The sequence below is a fragment of the Fringilla coelebs genome (genome assembly GCF_963513975.1).
Source record: "Fringilla coelebs genome assembly, chromosome: 7".
Lineage (NCBI taxonomy): Eukaryota > Metazoa > Chordata > Aves > Passeriformes > Fringillidae > Fringilla > Fringilla coelebs.
Genome location: NC_140035.1, coordinates 12339786 through 12362976, shown reverse-complemented (window position 1 = coordinate 12362976; position 23191 = coordinate 12339786). Strand labels below are relative to the sequence as shown.

At 35.1% G+C, this 23191-nt stretch overlaps 1 protein-coding gene across 2 annotated transcripts in view; it reads left to right on the top strand.

Moving 5' to 3' along the window:
- Nucleotides 1–23191, top strand: part of PTPN4 (protein tyrosine phosphatase non-receptor type 4) — a 108866-nt gene that overhangs the window by 41291 nt on the left and 44384 nt on the right. For both annotated transcript variants that reach the window (XR_014616323.1, XM_084209662.1), the window contains exons 3-11: nucleotides 4022–4129; nucleotides 6957–6999; nucleotides 7096–7174; nucleotides 10829–10873; nucleotides 11118–11170; nucleotides 13170–13290; nucleotides 14354–14441; nucleotides 15194–15282; nucleotides 20459–20522. Coding sequence is in view for 1 of the 2 variants with exons in the window: in XM_084209662.1 (XP_084065788.1) it covers nucleotides 4022–4129; nucleotides 6957–6999; nucleotides 7096–7174; nucleotides 10829–10873; nucleotides 11118–11170; nucleotides 13170–13290; nucleotides 14354–14441; nucleotides 15194–15282; nucleotides 20459–20522 (690 nt within the window). In the remaining variant the exon portion in view is untranslated. The remainder of the gene's footprint in view (nucleotides 1–4021; nucleotides 4130–6956; nucleotides 7000–7095; nucleotides 7175–10828; nucleotides 10874–11117; nucleotides 11171–13169; nucleotides 13291–14353; nucleotides 14442–15193; nucleotides 15283–20458; nucleotides 20523–23191) is intronic.

The window sequence follows — 23191 nt, the reverse complement described above, 5'->3', positions numbered from 1 at the left end:
CAGACAATGTCTCTTGATAATTTATGTGATGTTCTAAATTCACAATTCAACCAGCCCTTTCCATTGATCTGAAAAAAAGGCATCTTTGTGCTAAGCCTTACCTTGTAGAGAGCGTAACAAATCAAACCAGGTAATCCCCATGGATTGTAGCCAGAGAAAGGCTGCATTGGTTCCAGGCAGAAGAATCAGTTGGAATTAACCTGTGTCTGTGTTTGAGAAGTACAAACCCTTTCTCTAAAATGCTCTGCTTACCGAATGAAGAAATCTTCTTTCCATCCTGAAAAGCAGATTTCAGTAGAACATGTAGCTGAAAGAAAGAAGGCTGATGTGAGTTAACAACATCATCAGGGTGATTTGCATTACCGTAAAACTGTTTCTTCAAGATCAAATTACTTTAATTTGTTTTAATTACTTGTTTAAATACCTAAAATTGCATCTTTTCCATGCAGGCTGGCTTACTTATGTTCCCTGAAAGCCAGTTTGTCAAGGTAGATGGGGTGGGTTGTTCTGTGAGAAAGGCTAATGGTCATGGACAAATGTTTCAATTTGGAGCCTTTACTATCCCAGAACTTCAAACTTAATGAATTTACACTCTGATAGAAGCAAAATGTAAAAACTGTAAAATAAGTCAAAGCAAACAAGAAAAGAATAAACCAAACAAAAACCCCCATATTGCCCCTCTGTAATTTTAGATGTTTTTAGTAGTTTTTAGTAATTTAATCTTCAGCATTACTTTGATACTTGCCCTTTCTCCTTTGACAAAAAAAAAAAAAAAAAAAAAAGGCATCAGTTGGAGACAGTTGAGCAGTGTTGGGGAATGTATCTCCTGGAGCATCAACCCAGGCATTGTGGGGAGGTGTGAGGGAAAGGGTTTGTGTTGCCAGTAGTGAAGGAGCAGCACAGCCTCCCACAAATGTGTGAGCAGCAGAGCTGTGACCTTCTCCAGGAAAGCCCAGAACCTGTCATCCCCTTCCTCTGGCATCAGAAATCATATTTTTTTGGGGCTGACATGGCAGCAATGTCTTGTGGGGTTTGCTGTGGGTGCAGCCAGTTCTCTTGGCAGCAGCAAAATCAGAGTGTCAGTAATGGGGACTGAGAAGAGGGTGAGAGTTGGTAAGCAGGCATCAGACCTGTGTAATGTGTAAACCTGCAGGTGTCTGCCTACATTTTCACACATGGTGTTTTTGAACAAGTAACAGTCATCTTGCAATTAAAAATTAATCTGTATATATCTAGTGATACTAGATGATAAATAGTTCATAAAATGCAGTTAATGTATTGATGTCTAGTATCTATGTCAAATTTGTCCTACGAGGCCAAAATTTGTGAGACATTCTGCCTCCAGCAATGACTAGTAAGTGCATATAACCCTCTAATTCTTCAATTCAGAAAAAAATTGATATTTTTGTATCTAACTCCTGTGCTTTTGTCTTAGTTCCCATTTTTCATACGTATTTTCATTATTACTTGTTTTATGAGGAAGTAATGTTTAACTTGAATCTGTAGCAACAAACCAAGTTTCTTATTATGCTCATCTACATTTATTTGGTTTGCTTTTTTATTAAAAAAATCAAATATTTAAACTTGCTTTCATACTTTTTATATTTTTGAGCAGCTATTCAATGTTATGTACTATTACAAGTATTTGGATCTTTCTCAACAAGCAGACTTGTGACCTTCACCTGCTTTGGCAAGCTGCAACATCATTACATAAATATCAGAGATGGGTTAAGCTAAGGTCTGGTTTTGCTAGATGCTTATCTTTATTTTGCACTAAGTAAAACATTGTGATCCAAACAAATGCTTCATGTTGAAACCTGTCTTCTCTTACCAAATTTGCTGCTCAATTGAAGGAAAAATACCTTCCTTGTGGTTGTGGAATGATGTTCTGCGTTTCTTAATTCAAACTGATCAGCCAGTTCTAAGCTTTTTCATTAGGAAACATTTGTTCAGGTTTTTAAGAAACAGTATACATTGGCAGGATTAGATTGGAAAAAAGCTACAGAGATGGTATCTGCATACTGTTAGAGGAAGTAAGATGTCAGCTGTGGTAATTGCAAGGCTAAACTTAGGTTCCAGACATCTCCCATTTTCTGGTAGTTACTGTTATAAGTTCTTAGTTTGTGTTCTTATTTAAAGCTACGTGGGAAAAATGCCAAGAGACAATTAGTGTTGCTATGTAATTTTAAAATTAGCTTTATTTGCTTTAAAAATGGTACTGATTATTGGTTTATTTCAAACTATAACAGAAACGCCTAATTTAGTAAAAATTAAAGTGATTATATTTAGATTGTATATAAAAAATGCCTTATGCATTTTGCTGTTGTACATTTATTGTGTTAGCGTCTGTTTTTTTCTCTTTGCTTGTTTTTAGTAATTTATAAAGTAAATTTTTCAATGGTGGACTTCTTAACAATGGTGCTCCTACATTTCGTAAGACATTTTTTCTGTAACATTAAAAACATTAAAAAAAAATTAAATACAGGAATTCTTAGGTCACTTCAATTTAGCCAAATTTATATGGCACCTGGAATAGATCCCTTATGTAATTTCAACTTAAAGATATATGCAGAGTTATGGGTATGATTGTCCTCATGAGATTAATTTCAAACATAATTTGTGGATAATTATTCTCTGCTTTTTTATTATTATGAAATAAATTATCATGCTTCTTGGAGTTTTTAGGCTCAAATAACTGCCTCTAACAGTTCATTAAACTTCAGTTGAATTCAGTGTCATTTCATCTGAACAAAAAAAGTTAATTTTGATAGGATGCTCTTAGATGTTAACTGATGTCTGAAGGTAGGTTTGTAGATTTTTCTCTCGTATGGATATTAATGGAATTCTTGCAACCTTATCTTGATCTTGTAGCTGCATACTTCCATTTCAACAGCTATAAAGGTAAACTGTTATGTAATCTCTATGCAAAGCAGGGTCCTTTGGGAGTAGAACAGCAGGGTTTTTGTTCTAAAACTCCAAAATTATCCTTACTGCCTACAGTAAACAAGGCAAGATGTATAAAATCCACTGTAGCTGCAATAATACCTGGCACCTAGAAGATTATTAGAAGCTTCTCTGCTTGGTGACAGAAAAGTAGAAAATCTGGGTGGAAAATGTATCAATCATCTCTTTCACATTTCTTCTTGTTTGACAGTTCTTGCAGAATTTTGCTTGTCTTTTGTATTTCAAGACGCTATGACACTTTTAACTTCTTTGGGAAACTCCCTTCAGATTTCACCAAATGTATTTATCGAGTTCTGTCATAATGACACACTCAGAGTTTCAGTTAGTATGTTGGCAGTATTTCCAGGTTAGGCAAAAAATTGCTAGGAACTAACAACTACAGATTCTTCTTATATTGTTTTGTGGGTAACATTTGTCCCTGTAGTAGAAATCAAGTTTGTTCACTTGACTCTGAAAAGAAGTGTCACTGCTACTCAGTTATTTCGAATTAATTCATTTAGAGTGAAGTGCTATCTTAGAATATATGTAAATCATATTTCTTGGTTAGATATTTGGCTGTTTCAGCTGTCCCTGCCATTAAACTTTGGGAACATTTTCCATATGCTGGTTCATTTAAAGTCAGGAATAGATTTTCAGATCAGGAAGGAGATTTCGTGTAGACCTGTACATTTGAATTCAGTGACCCAAACAAGATTCTTGTTTGCACTGAGTTTTTTATTAATTCCTGACCTTTTTTTTTCCTTTCATGTTCTCCTTTTAAATATCAAATTCAGCTAATGAAAGGCTTTCAGAAATAATCATGTAGCTAGCTGAGAAGTGAGAAGTTCTTACTGTCAGAAAATGACAGAGGAGAAAAATGATTTCCTTACATATGTTTCAAAAAGAGATGAAGCTCATTTAAAAATAGTGCTGCTGGGATACATTTTGTGATATTTTAAAAAGTGCTGCTAGAGCACATCTGAAAGAATTTCTGTGTGCTCTACCTGCCTGAAATCTGTGTGTCCAGTTATATATATTTATTGATTAAAGAAAAGGTCTGTATTTTTTTTCTATGCAGAAACACGATCAGGGCCAAGTTCTGTTGGACGTAGTCTTCAAGCATCTTGATTTGACAGAGAGAGATTACTTTGGTTTACAGTTGGCTGATGAATCTACTGATAACCCTGTAAGTTATCCCTTAAAAAGCTCTGTTTTGTAAGTACAGTCTTTAAAACTCATAATCATGTTCATCACTGGGCTTAGTATTATTTAAAGAGAGGTAAATAGAAGCCATTGCAAGATTGTGCCATCTTCTGCAACTGTGTCATTTGTGAGGGTCTCTATCATCTTGTAGTTATGATAAAATTGCATGTTAATAGTCCCAGGTTTGGAGTAAAATTCAGAGTTGTGTGCTTATGAAGTAACATCTTAAAAGGATATTGCTTATTTTATTATATCTGTTTACTAGATTGCATTATCTTTGTCAAAAAAGTAAATCTGTTTTAGATTTGGTTTGTGGTTTTATTTGTCATTAGGACTTACAAAATAACAGGGGGGTTTTAGATTGTGGTGTATGGAGTTTCTGTTTGTAGCCCAGATGCCTGGTGATCTTCCAATAATGCTTGGTATAGTCCAGTATCTGACAAGGGCAGTCATCTCATCCCCTTAACAAAGGAGGGACTCCTTGGAAATGGGTATTTGCAACAGTTCATGAGCTTAATTGAAAGGAAATTCTACACAACTGAAACTTTGTAAATCACAAGTAGAAACTAAGAGATACAAATGTAACATTCACTGCACTAGTTACAGTTGGTCCTACTGGGATCTTGATTGCCAAAAGAGCACTTGGATATTTTCTTTTATTAGTAACAAATGGTCAGTACTTGTTTTGTAAAGTACAGTTTAGCTAAGCATTATTCCTTATAAAACAATTTTTAACCTAATTCTTATTATATGTGCAGCACAATGATGGGGTGGAAACTTACTTCCCAACTTGTGCATCAAAAGTCAGCCACATTCATTTGTTGGTAGTTCTGTTAAGACATTGGTGGACTGCCTCTGTAATATTTTTATTCTAAACTTTGTTTCAGGCTTGCAAAACATAGGCAAGCAGAAGAAAAGGCTGAATTACTTTTCAGCTTTTTAAAAGAAGTATTTGAATATTGCTCAGTATTTCACTTGACATTCAGAAATTTATCTGGCTTTCCAAAGGGTAGACCTCTAAGCTCTCTTTCTTTTAGTTTATCTCTCTGGAAGCTGCTGAGCACAACACTGTAATACAAGGATCTGATTAAGAGTTAGTCTGAAGCAGTGACTTAACAGGTATTTGGTACAAGCACATACTTTAAAGATTTTTTTTAAAATTTTTTTAGTTTCTAAATATTTTGTCTCTTCAGCACTATCTAGTTGCCATGAAAACAGTGTGTCAGAGCTAAAAGGAAATATTACCAATATTAGTCATGCAAGTTTGAAGAATGCATGGGTTTGAATAATTTCAGGTTTTGATATACATTTACTTTTACACTTGGTTCATTTGAACAAGGAAACCATATTGGGTTGACAAATACTCTAGTTACTTGTGGAAATACACAGCAGAATATTGCTAAGATATTGTTAATGCAGCAGCAGATAAGGATGATGAGGAAAAGGGGATTCTCCTAATTGAGTGTGAAACCCCTAGCATTGTGTTTAAACATGGATCCTATGAATTGCAGAGCCCTTGTGGTTTTTTATAATATTAATATCAAAGGAAAAAAAGCATCTGTCAACATGTTTTGAAAGATTGTTATATAATGTACATATATATATCCCTGGTTAGAGTGTTCTTAAAGCTTTTACATTTAGTCTTAAAAGTTAATTGATCCTGTATGAGGCTTTTTTTTTCAGATAGTCGTACTTTTGAGGCTGTACCATACTGTCTCTTTACTTCTTCTTGAGTTAACTACTACAAGGTTACGGCGTGTGTAGTCATCATTATTTGTTATTCCTCATGAGTAAAATGACACAGGACTAACTTCACATCCATAGTGTGTGTTAGGTAGCTCAGGTACCTGTGTGTTTGCTTCCTCCTCCCTCACCTGAAAAAAATAAAAAGCTCTGTGATAAGTGTGAGGGAGTTGCACGCTGTAAGGGTTAGGTGTCTGTCACTGCTTAGGAACTGCGGTCATATAAAGATTTCTTGAGGCTTGTGGACTTGCCTTGCAAGGCAGCTCAAGGAATTGAGCAGTATTTATACCAAAGATACACTTAGGAGTTACCTGGACTGAGTTGGTTTGTACATAGACTGCTGGGTTCCTGATGGGCAGTGGTTTAAACAACTTGCAGAACTTTCCAGGCATTTGTACTTTTAGCTGAAATTTGCCACATTGATTTTTATAAAGCTCTGCCTGTACACAGCAGTGTTCTCCTGCAGAAACAATCAATATTTGGAACTGTTCAGTCAAATTATTCTGTAGTGCTTAATCCAGGAGGCTGAGTGCTGAGTCTCTGGCTTCCAAGATCCAGTTAGTGATGTAGCAGTGCTAACACAGGCTGACAGTTTGAGCCAGTGGGATCACTCCCTGTATGTGGCAGACTCACAAAATCCAGAGTCAGAAGTACTGAAGTAGTTAAACAAATAAACTTCTCAGTTGGGTAAATGAGCGTGCTTAGAGCTCTTCACTAGCTTAGGTAGTTCTTCTTAAAGAGCAGCTGACAGTTGTTAAACACAGCATAGTTGGGTTCTGATCTCTCTCAGGCTCCTGTGACAATCATGGAAGCAACTCAGAGGGGAATTACTGCTGTAAAACAGTATCTGGACAACATAGGTTAATCTTGGGGGAAGAAGAGCAGTAGCAGTTGTTGATGATAGTGGTGATGTCTCCAGAATCAGTAATAAGCCTGGGTATGCCAGTGAGGCATTTTGGTAAAAGACCAAGTAAAAAGTAATTAAAAAAAGCACCAGTTTGTTGATGTATAAGGCTGTGAAGGGTTTTGTTTCTCTGAAGTTTTTGTTACAATTTGTCTCTTTCCAGAGGTGGTTGGATCCAAACAAACCTATCAGGAAACAATTAAAAAGTGAGTAATGTATGTATTTTGTCAATTCATCTATTGTTATTATGCTATTTTTCCAGGGTGCCCTGACTAATTAGAAATAACTTTTCTTGACCATAGGAGGATCTCCTCACAGTCTGAACTTCAGAGTTAAGTTTTTTGTAGGTGACCCAAACAAGCTCCAAGAGGAATATACAAGGTAGGTCTGGTTGCTTTGTCAATAAAAGACTTCTCTAGAAGAGTCATTAATTTCTTCAAAGTATAACATCAAAATTTTCTTTTAACTCGTTCTTGTTGTATGTACAAACTTCTGAGTTTTGTCTAATAATTACAGATATGAGCTATGCAGTTGTACCAAATCAATATAACAAAAAGCCTCTGTAAATAAATTTATGAATTTATATGCAAAGTGAAGTAACTACATGAAGCAAACGCTACAAAGTAGAAACAGAAAAGGGAAAATGGAGAAAAGAGGAAAAACTTAATCCCAGTATTTACCAGAAGTACAAATTTAATTCTATCCTTCCAAGTGTTCCCCTTTGTGACTAAAAAATTGCTGAGCATTCTGCATGTTTTCCTCCCCAGTTTTCTACTTAATACGAATAAAATTACTCTCTCTGTGGTTGGAGTTGTAGTTTAAATCACGTAAGTTTATTTTGATAGCAGAGTGTTGGAATCTGTTGAAGAAAATGCTCAGTGGGAATCAAAATCAGAAGCTTGTGAATTGCAATTAGTCCCTGAAGAAATGCCTCAAATTTTCTATATTTTTAATTACTTCTGGCCCTCTACAAAAATGGCATGAATTGACAGATTGGAATTTTTGGATGTCGGCCATTCTGAAAACAGGTCAGCCCCATTCAAAAAAATTATTGAGGATAGCTTTTGAAACTTGAGTACAAAAACTGTGACAATTTGAGTCCACATTTGTTTATCATGGCCTTTAATTTGTCGTATTTTGGACAAAAATCTGCACGTATCTATGCAGACAGAATTCTCTAAAATGGCTCCCAGAAATTCTGCATGAGACTTTGTTTTACTGAAATATTTAGGAATATTTGGCAATTTACTCTATCAAAATAATGAATCATGAAAAACATGTTTTTTCAATTAAAGGATAATATGTAATCTTCCTGAAGACATGAAAAAAAGGATAAATTTGATCAGTGTGAAGTAAACCATAAAGAAGGAGAAAACTGGGGAAGTGCTATTCTCTAAATACAAAGCTATAAACACAGCTTTCTTTTAAATGGGAAGTAATGTATGGTTTCTGTATCTAGGTCAGTTCTGCCTTTTTTGCTAATAGGCCTAATTGCCCCTGAGAAAACTCATTTGTATTTGGAATTATTATAAAGAGAGAGATATTATCCATGGGCTTTTTTGGAGTGAAGTTAGAATGCCATGTCATAAATATGGGTCCTTTCACGTAATCAGTATTCCCACCTACAAAAAGGGAAGGAAAAGAAAGTGCAAGCTTCTGACAATTCCAGCTGAAGCTGAGACTGTTCCAAAATGCTCAGTTTTTACCAATTCCATGAGAACAGAGGAATGGCCTAACACATGAAGCAGTATGAAGATCTGTCAGGGAAAGTGTCTTGTTAGGCCTCTGTGCATTCACGTGAGCGAGGCAGGTTTGAATGCCCCGGGTCAGGAGAGGTCAGCGGGAGCTCAGAGTGCGCTGGAGAGCTGCGCTTCAGGAACTTGGCTGGGCAGGGAATGAAGCTTCATTAGTGCTCCTCGTGGCAGGAAGAATTGCTTATTAACGTTGACTCCATTAGCAATAATTCTGTCCTGCCCTTTTCTAGCTATAGCTATATAAGCAAGATGAAAGCATGGTCATGCAGTGCTGCCTTTGTTGTTTTAGTGGAGTCTGTTGTTCAGTCTTTTGCAGATCTGCTTTGCTAAAGCTTCTATTGATTTCCCATTTTGCTCAATAATATGTGAGGCTTCAGTGTTCAAACTGGTGGTTGGCTAACAAGCCATTAACCTCACTGTTCATTGAAAACAGTGGACAGAAGATGAACTCTGCTTGGTGTCCCTTAATCAAGATGTCCTTTAAGAACCGTGAAATACTTGAAATAAAGCTTTATACTAAAAAAACCCAAATAAATGGAAGTGCATCTGTATATTTGTGAAGAGATGCTCAAGAAAATAATGTGAAACATATCCATTTAATATATAGATTTAACTTGTAATGCATTTATTATTCAGTAAAGAATTTTGCATTTATTAATCAGTAAAGAAATTTGCTTTATCTATTTTTTTTGTTTCAATATGCATTTTAAGTATTTGAAGTATTTGAGATCTCTATAGACTGTAGAATGTCTAAGTTTTAACTTCTTGAGGTTAATACCTTTTAAACTAAGCTTCTTGCCTTTTTGGTCAGTTAAAGCATCTCTAGATGTTTTTGTAGGGGTTGAGCACATGGACTAATCTTTGCTTGGCAGTTCACAAATGTTTTCCCTCATATTCTTATAAACATGTAACATTTTACCTTTCTACTGTTATATAGCTTGTAAATAATTGGATTTCTCTGTGAATATTTGTAAATATTTGTGTAAGACTTTAAGTGGTAGATAATCCACTTTCTGAAGACTGCACAGTTAGGAGAAGTCATGTTATGTGTAATAAAGTGATATATTTTGGCTTTAATTTCTTAGTTGAAGTTTTTGTTGGGAAATAAATATTTAATATTTAGTGCTTTTCTTAGGTATTATTGGTGTTTGTAATGAGTGGGTATAGCCCAGTTTTTGAATCAGAACTACAAAGGAAACCAGGTGATTATTATAATAGTAATAATGTAGGGTTAAAATTTATAAGAAAGCAGGAATGATGTTTGAATTTGCCACTCAGTGACACTTTTATTAAAAAAATTAAAAGTTAGTGGAGACAAATTCTACTGCAGCTTTTATGTTCTGTTGCAGGGATTTTTGCTCTGAAAGTTTAAGCTTTTGCTAGCATCCAGCCACCTTGATAAATCTTGTTCCCCACTGCAATCTCTAGTTCAGTGAAGCTGTGTAGCAGGTGTGATTTGCCACTTGATGTTTTGTCAATTTTCTAAAACCTGTGAGTGAAATATGAAGGAACTAAACTGAATGAACAAAAGATTCATTCTGAGACTTTAACAAAATATTTGGGGTTTGTTAGAGAAACAAAGGAAGTAATTTAGAGGGAAATGTCTTTGTGCTTTCAGGCTTGTTGGAGTTTTTAAGTCATCGTGTTTCTGGTGCTCTTGTTTGGTGGGAAGTAGTTTGTGTTTTTAAATGTTTGGCTGTTCTTTTTGTTTCTTGACTTGAAAGAGTGGGCATGAAAAAACTAGATGAATTTCTAAAATAAGGTTTTTTCACATCATAATTTAAAGAAAACTTTAGAAGCCCAAGGGAATTTAATTGAGAGGTGTTTGACATAATAGAGTGCTCAACTTTAGTAATAACAGTGTAACTCCAAAATACTAAGAATAATTAATATAAATGAAAACACAGCTGTATCAAATACTCAGAATAAATTAATTCTGTCTCCGTGGAGTACAGATCATTCTTATGAGGGTACCTCCATACACAGATGCAAACTTCAACTTGTGGTTGCTGTATAAAGCATGAAAAATGTGAAATTTGTAACCTTTTACTGAAATACAAAGTATAACTTCATAGGCTGTAAGTCATTTAATTTACCAAGTTGTATTATTAGTTTATTAAGCAAAGTTTAATTTCTTTCCTATTAGAGTTAAGGAAATAGCATGCAAAATGTCAAGTGTTAGTTTTACAGTGACTGAAAGCAAATTACATTAAATTGATGAAAAATTATGGAATAATTTTAATTTTAATCGTAGTGTTTTTTGTTTGCTTTTCTAAATAAGGTACCAGTACTTTTTGCAAATTAAGCAGGACATTCTTACTGGAAGGTAAGACATTTTTCTTGTGTTAAGCATTAAATGCAAATCTGGTCAAGGAAAAGTTCATAATGGGAGATTTTGCCTGCAAAAATAAAAACATTAAGAATAAATCACTGTCTATGCAAGTGGAAATGTTTATAATAATTACCTGTCAAATTAGTCCATAGACTATAAAAGACTAGGGTTTTCAAAACAGCCAAATGTCATATGAAATATGTAATTTTATTTATTTATCATTTTAAAAACAAAACAGATTGCCCTGTCCTTATAATACTGCTGCTCTTCTGGCTTCCTATGCTGTTCAATGTAAGTATAATTAGTGTTCATGTACTTGTTAGTCCTGAAATATATAAAAAGTCTTATTGATTAGTTTCTAAAGAATGCACTTTGTATAGCATTATACTGTGGTGTTTGTAGGCATGGTGCTAATTTTCTCATGATTCAGGACATTGATTGGTTGTCCTCCCCCAGCATGTTTTGTTGAATTGGATATGGAAAAAATACTTAAAGCCACGCTGTTAGAAAACCCCAAATCAATACTCCTTTGTTCCTGTGCATTCTGAGCCATGGAATTGTGGCCTTGAGAATGATACTAAAAAGTATTTCTTAAGACACTAGAACATTTTTACATACTGTGCAGTGAACCTCCAAATAGGTGTGGAAAAAGGAGTTCTGGTCTTATCTGGCCAAATAGTTCAATACCTGTCTTTGCAATTGTAAGCCACACAGTGCATAGATGCATCTTGAAAACTGAGATTTCTTCCTCACTCAGTTTTTCTTCAAAAGCTGAAATGAAGCAATCCCAATATATTCATTCACATTCAAGTGTTTTTCTACTGTTGAAGATACTTACATCCACATTAGTACTTTGCATACTTAGTACATATCAGAGAAACAGTGTCTGTGTTAATACTTTCATTAAAAATATATAGTAATGTTAATGTCATATTTTATACATGGTTTTGCTCAGAGGTCACCTTTTTGTAGGTCAGTCAATAGAACAGTTTCTCTTAAACTCTCACACTTCAGCTGCCTGAAAAATGTACTGCAAGTGCTGCCATGCCATAGGGATTTGTCTTAGAAGAGATGAAGTATTTGATAACAGTAGTTATGAAAGCTTGGTAGTGTTCTAGGGTTTTAAGAACACAAAATGGGGTATTTTTGAAATATTACAGAAGTGGTGGGTATGCACAGTTTACTGTATTTTCATTTATCCATGACATCATGCTGCTACTAAGTTTGTCAGTGTACAGAGCTCCATCTAATGATTCCTGTATCTGCCTAGTAATAAACTTCCTGGATTCTTTATAAATACATATAAATAGCAGATCTCAGTCCTGTACTCTTGGATTTCAGCGAGAAATATATTCTGTTATAAAACCTGGTCCAATTTTCTAGTTTTAAAATTATTTAAAGAAGGATCTCTTTGTGGTGATGCAAGTGACCTTCCCTTCCTTTCCTCATCCTCCTGCTCAATAAGTGCCTTCATCTGCCTTGTCAGTGCTGCTAGTCCTGCCCAGGACCCCAGATCATGATATTTACTGTTATCTCTCCTCTTTTCGTTTTATGTTTCTTATCTATCACTGTCGATCTGCTACATGGATTGCAGATATTTAAAGCTCAATTTTTTTCTACTGTGGTTAGAAAGCCTCAAAGAATTTAAGCAAATTCTTTATATGTTGTTTTCTGAAAATTTGATTGTAATCTATTTCTTATAATTTTAGGAAAGTGTTACGAGTTATGTAAACACACTTTTTAGTAGTTTCAAGTAGAATAGTTTCAGTGTAGGTGTACGTATGTGTACTTTGTTTCATACATACAATTGAATGTGCAAAAATATTTTTCTAATGCTTCTGAATGTATTTTGGTGCAAAATGAGTAGCTGGATTTTGCAGATCTTCATGACGAAATAGCAGTTGTAGTGTTAAAATAATAAAATTGTGTAATCACATGGAAACAAGCAAAACTGAAATAATTAGAGAATATTGAATACTATCCTCTATATATATCCTGCTTAGTGCTAGCTGTAATGACAGCATTTATGGATTAATTTGTCTGTTAAAAATTAAACACTTTATGAAGTCCCTTCATAAGTGCATAATCAAAGCCCTCTTTAAATCACAATGATATTCACTGAGAATGTGACTGTTTATTCAAAAGGGAAAATGGGAGTCTAAATGTCTTCTGTATTTTTCTTTGCTGTGGATCATAAATTATGTGGGAGCAAACTCATGTGAATTTGGGGGCATTGCACAATGCCAAGTACATCAGTGATAAACAATAACCTCTCTTTTTAATATTTTAGCCGAGCTGGGAGACTACAACCATTCAGAAAACTTGCCAGGCTACCTCTCAGAATATTCTTTCATCCCTAGCCAGCCTCAAGACTTTGAAAAAGAAATAGCAAAATTACATCAGCAGCACATGTAAGGATTTACATCAGAAGATACTGACTTTGTCAAATCCTGACTGCTGATGCTGTGCTATATAAAACAAAATAGTATTTTTTTCTTAAAGGTTTAGGGGTGGGTGGGTTGTTGGGTTTTTTGGTTGGTTGATTGGTTTTGGTTGTTTCTCTTAAGATAATGTGATTTTTCTTTTTCTAGAATAAATACCTGTATAATAAATACCATTGATGGTCTATACAAAACATAAGTATCTAAATTAGTGAAATCATGAACATGTTAAGTTAAAGGTTCTCTGAAAACAGTATTTATGCATATTATGTTGGGTATTAACTTAGCCAGATATATTTTCTTTAAGATTTTTTTCCAGTTTTTGAAAATGTTCTCAGTATAAGGGCTTTGTTTTCATGATGCTCTCTCCAGTAAAAGAGTTACTTTAGAAGTAACAAAGTCCTTTTCTTCAATATCTGCTCTTTCCTGTGTGCAAGTCTCTGACCTTTCAGAAAGAGGAAAAGGCAACGAAGCAATGGAAAATATTTTTTTTTCAGTATGTAATGCTGTGGTACTTTCCAGTGATGGTTCCTTCCTATTTCAGAACTTAAGTGCCTTTTGTTAGGTAAATGTAACAAAATGTAAGCAATATTTATAAAACATTTGCTTGATCAGGTCATGTGTGCTTTCAAAACTACTGAATGTTACCTTAAATTTCAGATAGAGGCTTGAAAAATTCTCTTAGCTACGTTAAAGACATTTGAATGAATTGATGGTAATTTAAATTACCAATGCCAAACACAGGATTGTAAAACTAATTTCCAGATTCTATAGTTCTACAGACATTTAAATGATTAAGTGCATTAAAATAAAATATGTTGTGGGCTCTCGTCAAGACTTCTGTTCTTTTGGAAGTACAAATTTCTGTTAAAATTTTTGGGTTACAGTCTGTTTATCATAAGAAAGGAAATTCAGATTTCAGGGTGGGGATAGAAGTAGTAAAATAAATGCAGATTTTCTGTCTGCACTCACCTGGGGAGCTTGATGTGGGAGGTTTTGTTAGAACACTTCTGATTTAGCTGCTTTCTTTCAGAGGGTTGTCTCCTGCAGAAGCAGAGTTCAATTATCTCAATACAGCACGTACCTTAGAACTTTATGGAGTTGAATTGCACTATGCAAGGGTAAGTTTGGATGAACTAGTGTTGCAATGTAAAAATGTATTCCTCTGAGATCTATGGAAAAATACACTTTTCTTTTTGCAAACCTTCCTGGCTTTTGCTTGCAAGAGAAAATAAAAGAAAAATATATTATCCTGTTAGGTGCCTAACTGGGATGTACTAGTTGAATATCCACTGTTTCACTATAGAGAGGGTATTTCTTTGCTCATATTTGTGCTTAGTTATCTCTGTGTTAATCAGGTTGAGCTTTGTTGCCTTGAATGCTCTATTGAGAGTTCTATAGCAGGTGATTGATTAGAGTACAAAGATATTTCAAGAAAAAAGTGCTACTTATATATGCTTACAATATTGTTTGTTTTAGATTCTCTCCTCTCTGTGTTCTGAGATTGTAATTTCCTTTCAAGTAAGAATTAAAATTGCTGGTTGCTTTTAGTGTAGCAAATGCCAAGCCAGTCTATTAGTGCTGTTATTCTTAATAAACCAGAATACTCTCGTATTTATTTCATCAAAGTTGGTGAAAGACAGAAGATCTAACTTGAGAAATTAAAATTTTGTGGTAGCTTATAAGGAACTCAGAGCAAACATTCAGGTTTGTCCTAAATAGGAGGGAATAATTTAATTTCTTGTTTGTCTTATTAAAACACATTTCCTTCCACATTATTTTGTGTATTTAGAGAGAGATGAGAATGAATATATATGAGATTTCAAAAGATATTTATACTGTTCTTCAAGTAATTGTCTCTCTTCTTTTAAAGGATCAGAGTAACAATGAAATAATGATTGGAGTGATGTCAGGTGGAATACTAATTTTTAAGAACCGAGTACGAATTAACACCTTTCAGTGGTAAGGACAGCTGTTTAATGTTTTTATTTGCTATTTCAAAATATTTTTACCTCTCTTAAAAGACTGACACTTATGTTGTTTCATATCGCATTGAAATTATTTATCTCATGTGCCATAGGGAATTTTGTGGGGGGGTTTTGTCCTGGTCTGCATGCTGTGCTTGAAACTCTAATAAAACTGTAATGAATTTTAAATACTTTTTTTCTTCAGGAGTTTGCAAGCATATTTAAATTGACTATATAGCCAGGGCCAGTGTGATGGTCTAGCATACAGTCTTGAAAGAGACAGCTGAATTGAAAAATATTAGCTAGAGATTGATTGCTCTTACCTGTTTTGTGACCTATAAATTAATTTTACTGTGTGCTTGAAATTTAATGTAGTTATGGTACTTGTGAATAACTGAGGTGGAGCATTTAGGATATTGTCATCTCTTCATCTGTAAATGACCATTTTCATTATATGATCAAAAAAGTGCATTTACTGCAGAGAATCTTTTAGTCTCGAAATTCTTTAGAAGTACTCTGTAACCTCTGTGGTGCTCTGCAGAAGTTATGTCACCTTTCTGGAAATGCCTTTCTTAGTTCCTGCAGAAGTAACCTTCCCTTGGTTTCATTTGCTGGTTTGGAGTGCATTTTGACAGCTTTATTACTTGTGTTGCTGAGTTGCTATAGCTGCATTCTGAGTAGGTGAAGTCAGTCATATAAGATTGTCATAGCAGACGTTAGTTCGCCAGGCACAAAAGTTGTTCATTCAGGAGAAATGATCAGAACTGTTCATTTGTCACTGATTTTGCATTTTTGTTTGCTGCTGATGTGTGCTTGATCTTTTCTGCAACCCAGTGAATTTCTGAGATATTCTGGTTTTCTGTGCTAAGCTTAGTCTCAAGGTTCATTGTAGGAAGTTACATATTTTGTGGTTTACCAAGCTGAGAAACAGTGTCATTGGTAGAATTTTAGTTGATTTTTGTAGAGAAAGAAAAAATGAAGCTATATCAGAGTGTTATCTGCAGCCAGTACTGAACGTGGTGAACATTTTACCTGTATGCCTTTGAAGAAAAGTAAAACTGAGACTATTACAAAGCATTTAAATTTCTAGTCTTCATGGTTAATGGGTAAATTAAAAGTGGAGCTTGCAATGGTAAATCTGATACTACTGTACCAGTCAGTCAGACCTGCCCTTACAATAGTGACATATTCCAGGAAAGACATCCTTCATGCGGTGAGTTTTGAGATGTTGGAGCCATTTCTGGGCTAAGGCTGCTTTATAAATGGAATGCTGTAATAACCAGGAAGGTTTTATTTCAGTCTGATTTTACTGCTGTTATTTTTGGGAAAACAGCAATAGTAGAAATAGGTTCTGTAAATCGCACTGGTAAATTACTGAGTACTTACAATCTAAGTCGTAATTAAGCTACACGTCACTAATGGAAGTTGGAGGTTTCTCTGAGTTCTGCTTCATATTGTTTGCATGCCAGGGATGCTGATCTAAATTCTTAGTGTGTTTTTTTGTGTGTGTGTAATTACCTAAACAGTTCTTCTTTGTATTCAACCATATCAGCTGACACCAGGGATATTAATTTCTTGCTGTGAGGACTATACTTCCAACATAATTGGTCTTTACAAAAAAAAAAAAAAAAAAAAGGAACCACCCTTCCCCATTTCACCCTATTAGAGGCTTTCTTTTGCTATGAGTAATAAGTAATAATCCGAAATACCAATTTCCATAATATAGGTCAATAATAGACATACTACCTCTTCTTTCTATCCATAATCATGCTGCTGCTCTTGTGCCACTAGTACTGATACTACTTCTTTTTGCTCCCACTTTTTCTTGTTTCTATGCAGCTGGAGCTGTGTAGTGTCTTTCTAGTGCTTTATAGGTATAGTAGATATTTGGATACCTGTTTTTCAGTACTTCTGAATTTTGAGACAAGTGAGAGGATAAAAATGCATGTATGTGGGAGGAAATAATGATTTAACTGTATTGCTTAGAGAAGACTCAAGTAAAATGTTTTTGCCCTCTCAGTCTTAATTTGATATTATATCTAAATGGCTTTTTATGAACCTTTTGAACATGGGGAGAAATTAAACAGGAGGAAGACAAGTGAGGAATAGAGGAAAACAAAGGACGCTGCATTTTATCCATGTGTCCTAACTTGATCTTCCTGTATTGTATATAATTCTTCCTTTCCCTAAACTTTGCTACAAGGCACAGAGACCTGGGAATCCAAGGAGATTGAAGACCAAAGGAGAAGATCATGGAGTAGGAGAGCCTTTCCTTTGTTACTGGACCACCTGTTCCAGCAGTTGGAAATGTGCTTTCCTTAGCCTGTTGTTTGTGGTTGATGTATCTCTGGAAAGCTTTGTTGCCTTTTGCATCCAGTGCCAGCTGCAATTGCAGTTGTGCTGTGGATCTCCTGGTTTTATCCTTCAATGATTTGGTGATACTGTGTTGTTCCTTGGTCATCTGATCCTGCTTACACATCTTGTACACTTCTTTTTGTGTTTGAGCCCAGTCAGCAGTTCTGAGTGCATCTTGGCTGACCTCTTCTCATGCTTGCATGTCTTCTAGCACATCAGGATTGTTCTGGATTGAGAAGATTGTCCTTTAAGACTGACTACCTGTCCTCTGTTCCTGTAACCCAAAGGCAGCTTCTGTGGGATTTTGCCCACCAGAGCTCTGAACAAACTGGAGTTCCCTCTCCTGAACCCATGGTTTAGTCTGCTGCATCCCTCCACTTCCTTTCAGATCTTTAGCTTGGCCATCTCCCAGCTGCTGGAGCCCTGTTTGTCTTTGGCTACTAAATCTGGACAATCCTTTCTTGTTTGTGAGTTGAGCTACCTCGAGCATCTTCCCTGGGTGACTGGTCCAGAACCTGTGTCAAAGAGGTCTTGCTCAAGAAATTTGCTGGATTGCTCATGTCCTGCCTTCTCACCCTCCCAAGGGTTAGGGTTGCAAAGCCCTTGTGAGAGCCAGGGCTTGGTATCAGGAGATTGCTTCCACATGTTCGAGTACAATCTGCATTTTAGACTAGGATTTCAAATTTCTCTTCATTTAAAAAGATATATTATTTATTTAGGATGTCTGAGGTGGCTGTAGATGGAAAAATCCTACCAGGAAAATAATATTGATGCCTGCCTGTTCTTACGCTTTTCCTTGTATATGCAGCATTACCAACAGTCAGAGAAAGGAAGCAGAGACAGGATGCCTTTTCCTTGGGCTGAGTATGGATATGCTCATTCAGTGCCTAGCAGGATATTAGCATTGCATAGGAACTCTCTCATCTGCTGTATTTTTTTTGAAATAGCTTTGCTGAGTCATTTCTTTGTACTTGAATGGTCACTCTTTTGAGTTGAATTAGACCTCATTGGCTAATGTTACAGCTTTGAGTCTGTTCCAAATGGTTTCAGGCTTAAAAGTCAGCTGACCTCCCTCTGAAAGCCAAAATTATGGGATGACATTAAAACCCCGTATGTATTATTCTCTTTGAGTTTGTAAATCACCAAGGGTAGTAATTTCTTTAGCAGAAGAGGAAACCCCAGAGAGTGAGAGATAGTAAATGTTTTTATAAATGGAATAATTGCTAAGTAAATCTGATATGTTGCAAAGTATTTGGAGCTCCATTTTTAGAAAAGGTATATATTAAAATGTTCTTTTAATTGCACTGTAAACCAAAGTGTTGGAAAAATTAGTAATAACATGCTTGTTGATTAGCTGCAGCCTAAATAGTCTAATTTTTTTTTCTGTTTTTCCCACAGTCAGACTGTTAATAATCACTAGTGTATGTCCTATCCAGCAAACATAAGACCCATCCTACATTATCCTTAATCAGGTTTTTGTCACAGGAGGTTCTAAGAAGATTGGTATATTGCCAGGGGTATAATTGATTTCAGTAGATAAGATGTAACTCACCTGTAAGTCTCAAATCCTTGAGAAACTAACTCTGATAGCAAGAATTTGTTAAGAATTTAAAAAAAACCCAACTAACAAATAGGACAGTTATTGCTGCGGCTTTTTTTTTTTAATGTTTTTCTTGTTAACTGTTAAACTAATGGCAAGGCTGGAAAAGAAAAAAGAAATGGGAAAATATGTAAATAACCATAATTTAAACACTAATATTCATGGAGTGTCTATGTTACTTCAGATAAAGACTCTCCCAGCAAATTAGGACAGCCCACTTAGGTTCCTGCTCTGAATAATCCCCTGGAGAAAAATGTCTTTATTTGATTTAGTTAAGAAGATAATTTCTATATATAGATATCCAACTTAGGTGTCTGTTAATGTTTTGCTTCTCCTGGTCTAAAGGGTTGTTTATTCAGCAAGTGATAAATAGGCAAGTAGTAATTCCAGTCAGTTTGCAGTATTTTATCATTTGTTCATTTTTCAAGTAACAAAAGTTACTATGATTTTCTTTTTACAGTTTGAACCTCACTTTTTTACTTCACCAAGGTGATACTCCTGTATATTTAATAAAATATATAACTATCCTCATATTGCATTTCTTTGAAGAAGTGTATCATAAGAACGCAGCCTGTCTTTTCCCATTTTATGTAACTCCTATTAGAGTGACCATCCAAAGGAGTTATATCCATAGATTTAACCTGAAAAGTGAACGTCTCTGGGCAGATTTTTCCCTTTCATGTATTATTGTAAATTTTTTTTCCTCCTAATAGTGGGATAATTTTTTTTAAGGTTGTGAGTCCTATCTCTGTGCTTACATCTTATCTTAACTATTTTACTAAAACACGTTCTGGTTATATTTAAATACATGTAAGAACATAGAGAAAGAATGTTTTTCAGGGATCAGGTGAAGTTCGAAGGATTTTTTCATATTCTAAGGGATAATGAAAGCAGCCTGAGAAAAGAGAACATCTGCCTGGAATGACCTGAGGATAGAAAAGCTCTTTGGGCTTTGCAATGGGGAAAAGGTATCAAAATTAGCAACTGCCTTGGGTTTGGGATGTAAACAAGTGAATTTGGTGGATAACGTAAATACACAGCTCATAAATTTCAAATTATGCAAACTATTTTATATAATCTTTGATCTCTTTATTTTTTGTCCATGGAAAGGAAATCTGTTCTCTCTAGAAAGTATATTTTCAGTAGGTGTATTTAAGCCTTTAACCATGATTCAATATATGAAATGTTTAAGACTGTGGTTTTGTTTTTCATTTAGGTTGAAGATTGTAAAAATTTCTTTTAAGTGCAAGCAGTTTTTTATTCAACTTAGGAAAGAACTGGTGAGTACTGTCTTAAATTTGATCTGAAAGCAATGATATTTCTTCTACTGCATGTCTGCATTATACTGACTGATAGTATGCTGATTATTTGTTTTTTCTGAACTGAAAAAGTCCAGTTTCACCAACATTCTGGCTCTTTCATGTTTCAAATAGACCATTACAATGCTTTATAAGTTTTCTTTTTCATTTGATTTGCCTTATATTTTAGATACTTTTAGTTTTACATTTGTATGCAGGAAATGTAATTTGTTTATGTAAGACTAATGTGGAAAAAGTTGAAAGTAAATCAATATTATATTTAAATTTCATGAAAAACCAGACTCAAGGTAGTGCTTAGTGCTGCTTCACTTGTACATATGCTTGTAAATTAATGTTTAATAAACGTGTTGATTTGTATTATTCAGATTTGGTAATACATGATGACTTTATTACTTATATTTAAACAGAGGAGATAAGAATTCCTTTGTAGTTTTAAATTACATATGGTATATTTTTATGCCTACTTCTGAATTTCTTGTGGAGAAGGTTGGACCTGAATGTTTCACTGCTTGAGGTGTGTGTTTGCTACCCCATGAAGCACCACAGGACCACTGAGCACTCAATTCAGCACTAAATTGATTGTTCTGTGCCCCTGAGAGATGAGCTTCCATCACAGACATAGCACTGGGGCAAGATGGAGGAATTTAATAAAAATATGAGTATGTGATTAATTTGTCAGATTAGTTAAGAGGATTTTTGCAATTCTTACATCTGAAAGGATTTACTGTGAGGATGGTGAGACACTGGAGCAGGTTGTGGATGCCCCAGCCCTGGCAGTGTTCAAGGCCAGGTTGAACAACCTGGTCTGGTGGGAGGTGTCCCTGCCCATGGCAGGTGGGTTGAGATTAGATGATCTTTAAGGTCTCTTCCAGCCCTTAATGGTCTGTGATTCTGATTCAGGTCTTCTGATTTGAAGACCTGAAATGCAAGGTTACAGACTAGATATAAAAGATGACTCTAGGCAGAAATGCATCTTGAGTACTGTAAGGCTGTTTCAGGTCTCGAGACAATGTGGTTAAAGAAGAGAAGCACCTGTTCTGTCAGGTCTGGCCAATGTCTGGTGACTGCTACTAGTGCTGAAAACAGGAGTATCTTAAAAGGAGTATCAACAGGTGTATCTAAAAAGCAGATCCTTCAAAATCATGAAGTGAGCAGGTCTGTCACTGTGAGCAGACATCATGCAACATAAGCAGAAAAGGTGGAGGGGGAATGTTTTATTGATGTGACGCAGCATTTTTGTAAAACCCCGCTGGAGCTACAGGCTTCTTCTCAAAGGCAGGCTGAGGTCAAATTTTGTCATGATACCAGTGTGTGTAACTTCCATTACAGTTTCAGGAAAGTTGTATTTGCATGTGAGATGAGCATTTGGGGTGTTTTTTGGAATTCAGACATTATGGACTGCAGTTGTTTCTTAAAGAACTTGATGAAAATGCTGTGGTAGCAGAGTTCAGGACCTTGAAGATTAAGATACCTAGCTATAAAATAGGATTGGGTACTGTGTACTTGAGTATTTCCTCTATTTTCTGCAGAAAAGAAATCTGCTTATAATAGAAGGTAATACTAAGATAGCGTTCCCATCTTATTTCTCTGTTGCTTTTTAATACTCTACATATTGTTACTTGCATGAGAATGTAGTTTATATAATTAATGTAATTTCTCTTCCAAGACATCCAAGCCAACAAATTAAAAAGCCTTATAGGGTTTTTCTTTAAACTCTGTGTATCAGATGAAAACTGGTGGCAAGAACTTAATTTTCACTTATTCCAAGTCATGAATATCTTAAGATCAAAGCTCAAATTTGGCTTCCAAAGAAGTCATACTTAAACTAATTTTTTAATCACAGCTAATATTAAAATTATTGTTTCCAGAGTTACTTTCCCTGACTAGATTCATAGGATAAGATTCATCTCACCTATATTCAGCTTCAGTTAGGTTAAAAGAACATATTTTCTGATTCGTGATACTTGGCTCATCATTACATTTCTTCTGCAATAATCACATGCAAAGGCTGAAACATCTCGCCTGAAAAGGAAGTATGTTTTAGGATGGATTAAGTTGTTCTCTGGTGGTATATTCTTCCTTTTGCTTTTGTTTTCTCTCCCATTAACAATAAAGGAAGCCTAAATGACTCTCTTTAGGCAGTAGAAACTAGGTGAAGTGACTCAGTGATTGCACATTTGGTATGTAAAATATCTCTGGTCTAGTGCTTTGAGTGCATATTTTAAATCACCTATTTATGATATGGCAGGGGAAATACATTCATGGTATGCTGATGATGTATTTCAAACTGGTGTGTAAATATATAACAAATTGTAAATCTGAGAAACTGCATTTTTTTGAATGCAAAGCTGAGATGCTGTAGAATATTAAGTTAGTGGACTTGGGAAAGGAATTTTCCACTGGTTTTATTTTTTCCCAACAGGGCTACGTACACTTTTATATAATTCTGAAAAGATATTTTTCAAATACTGCTAATAAGTGTTGAGGGCTTTTAATTGCAACTGTCCTCAAAAGTGCAAGTGCCTTATCTCATAATCGCCTATTAAATTTATTCGCTGACTTGGCATAGCTTAAAGGCATCAACATAAGTAAAGAATTATTTGCCTACTTTTATTAGATTATATCTGTGC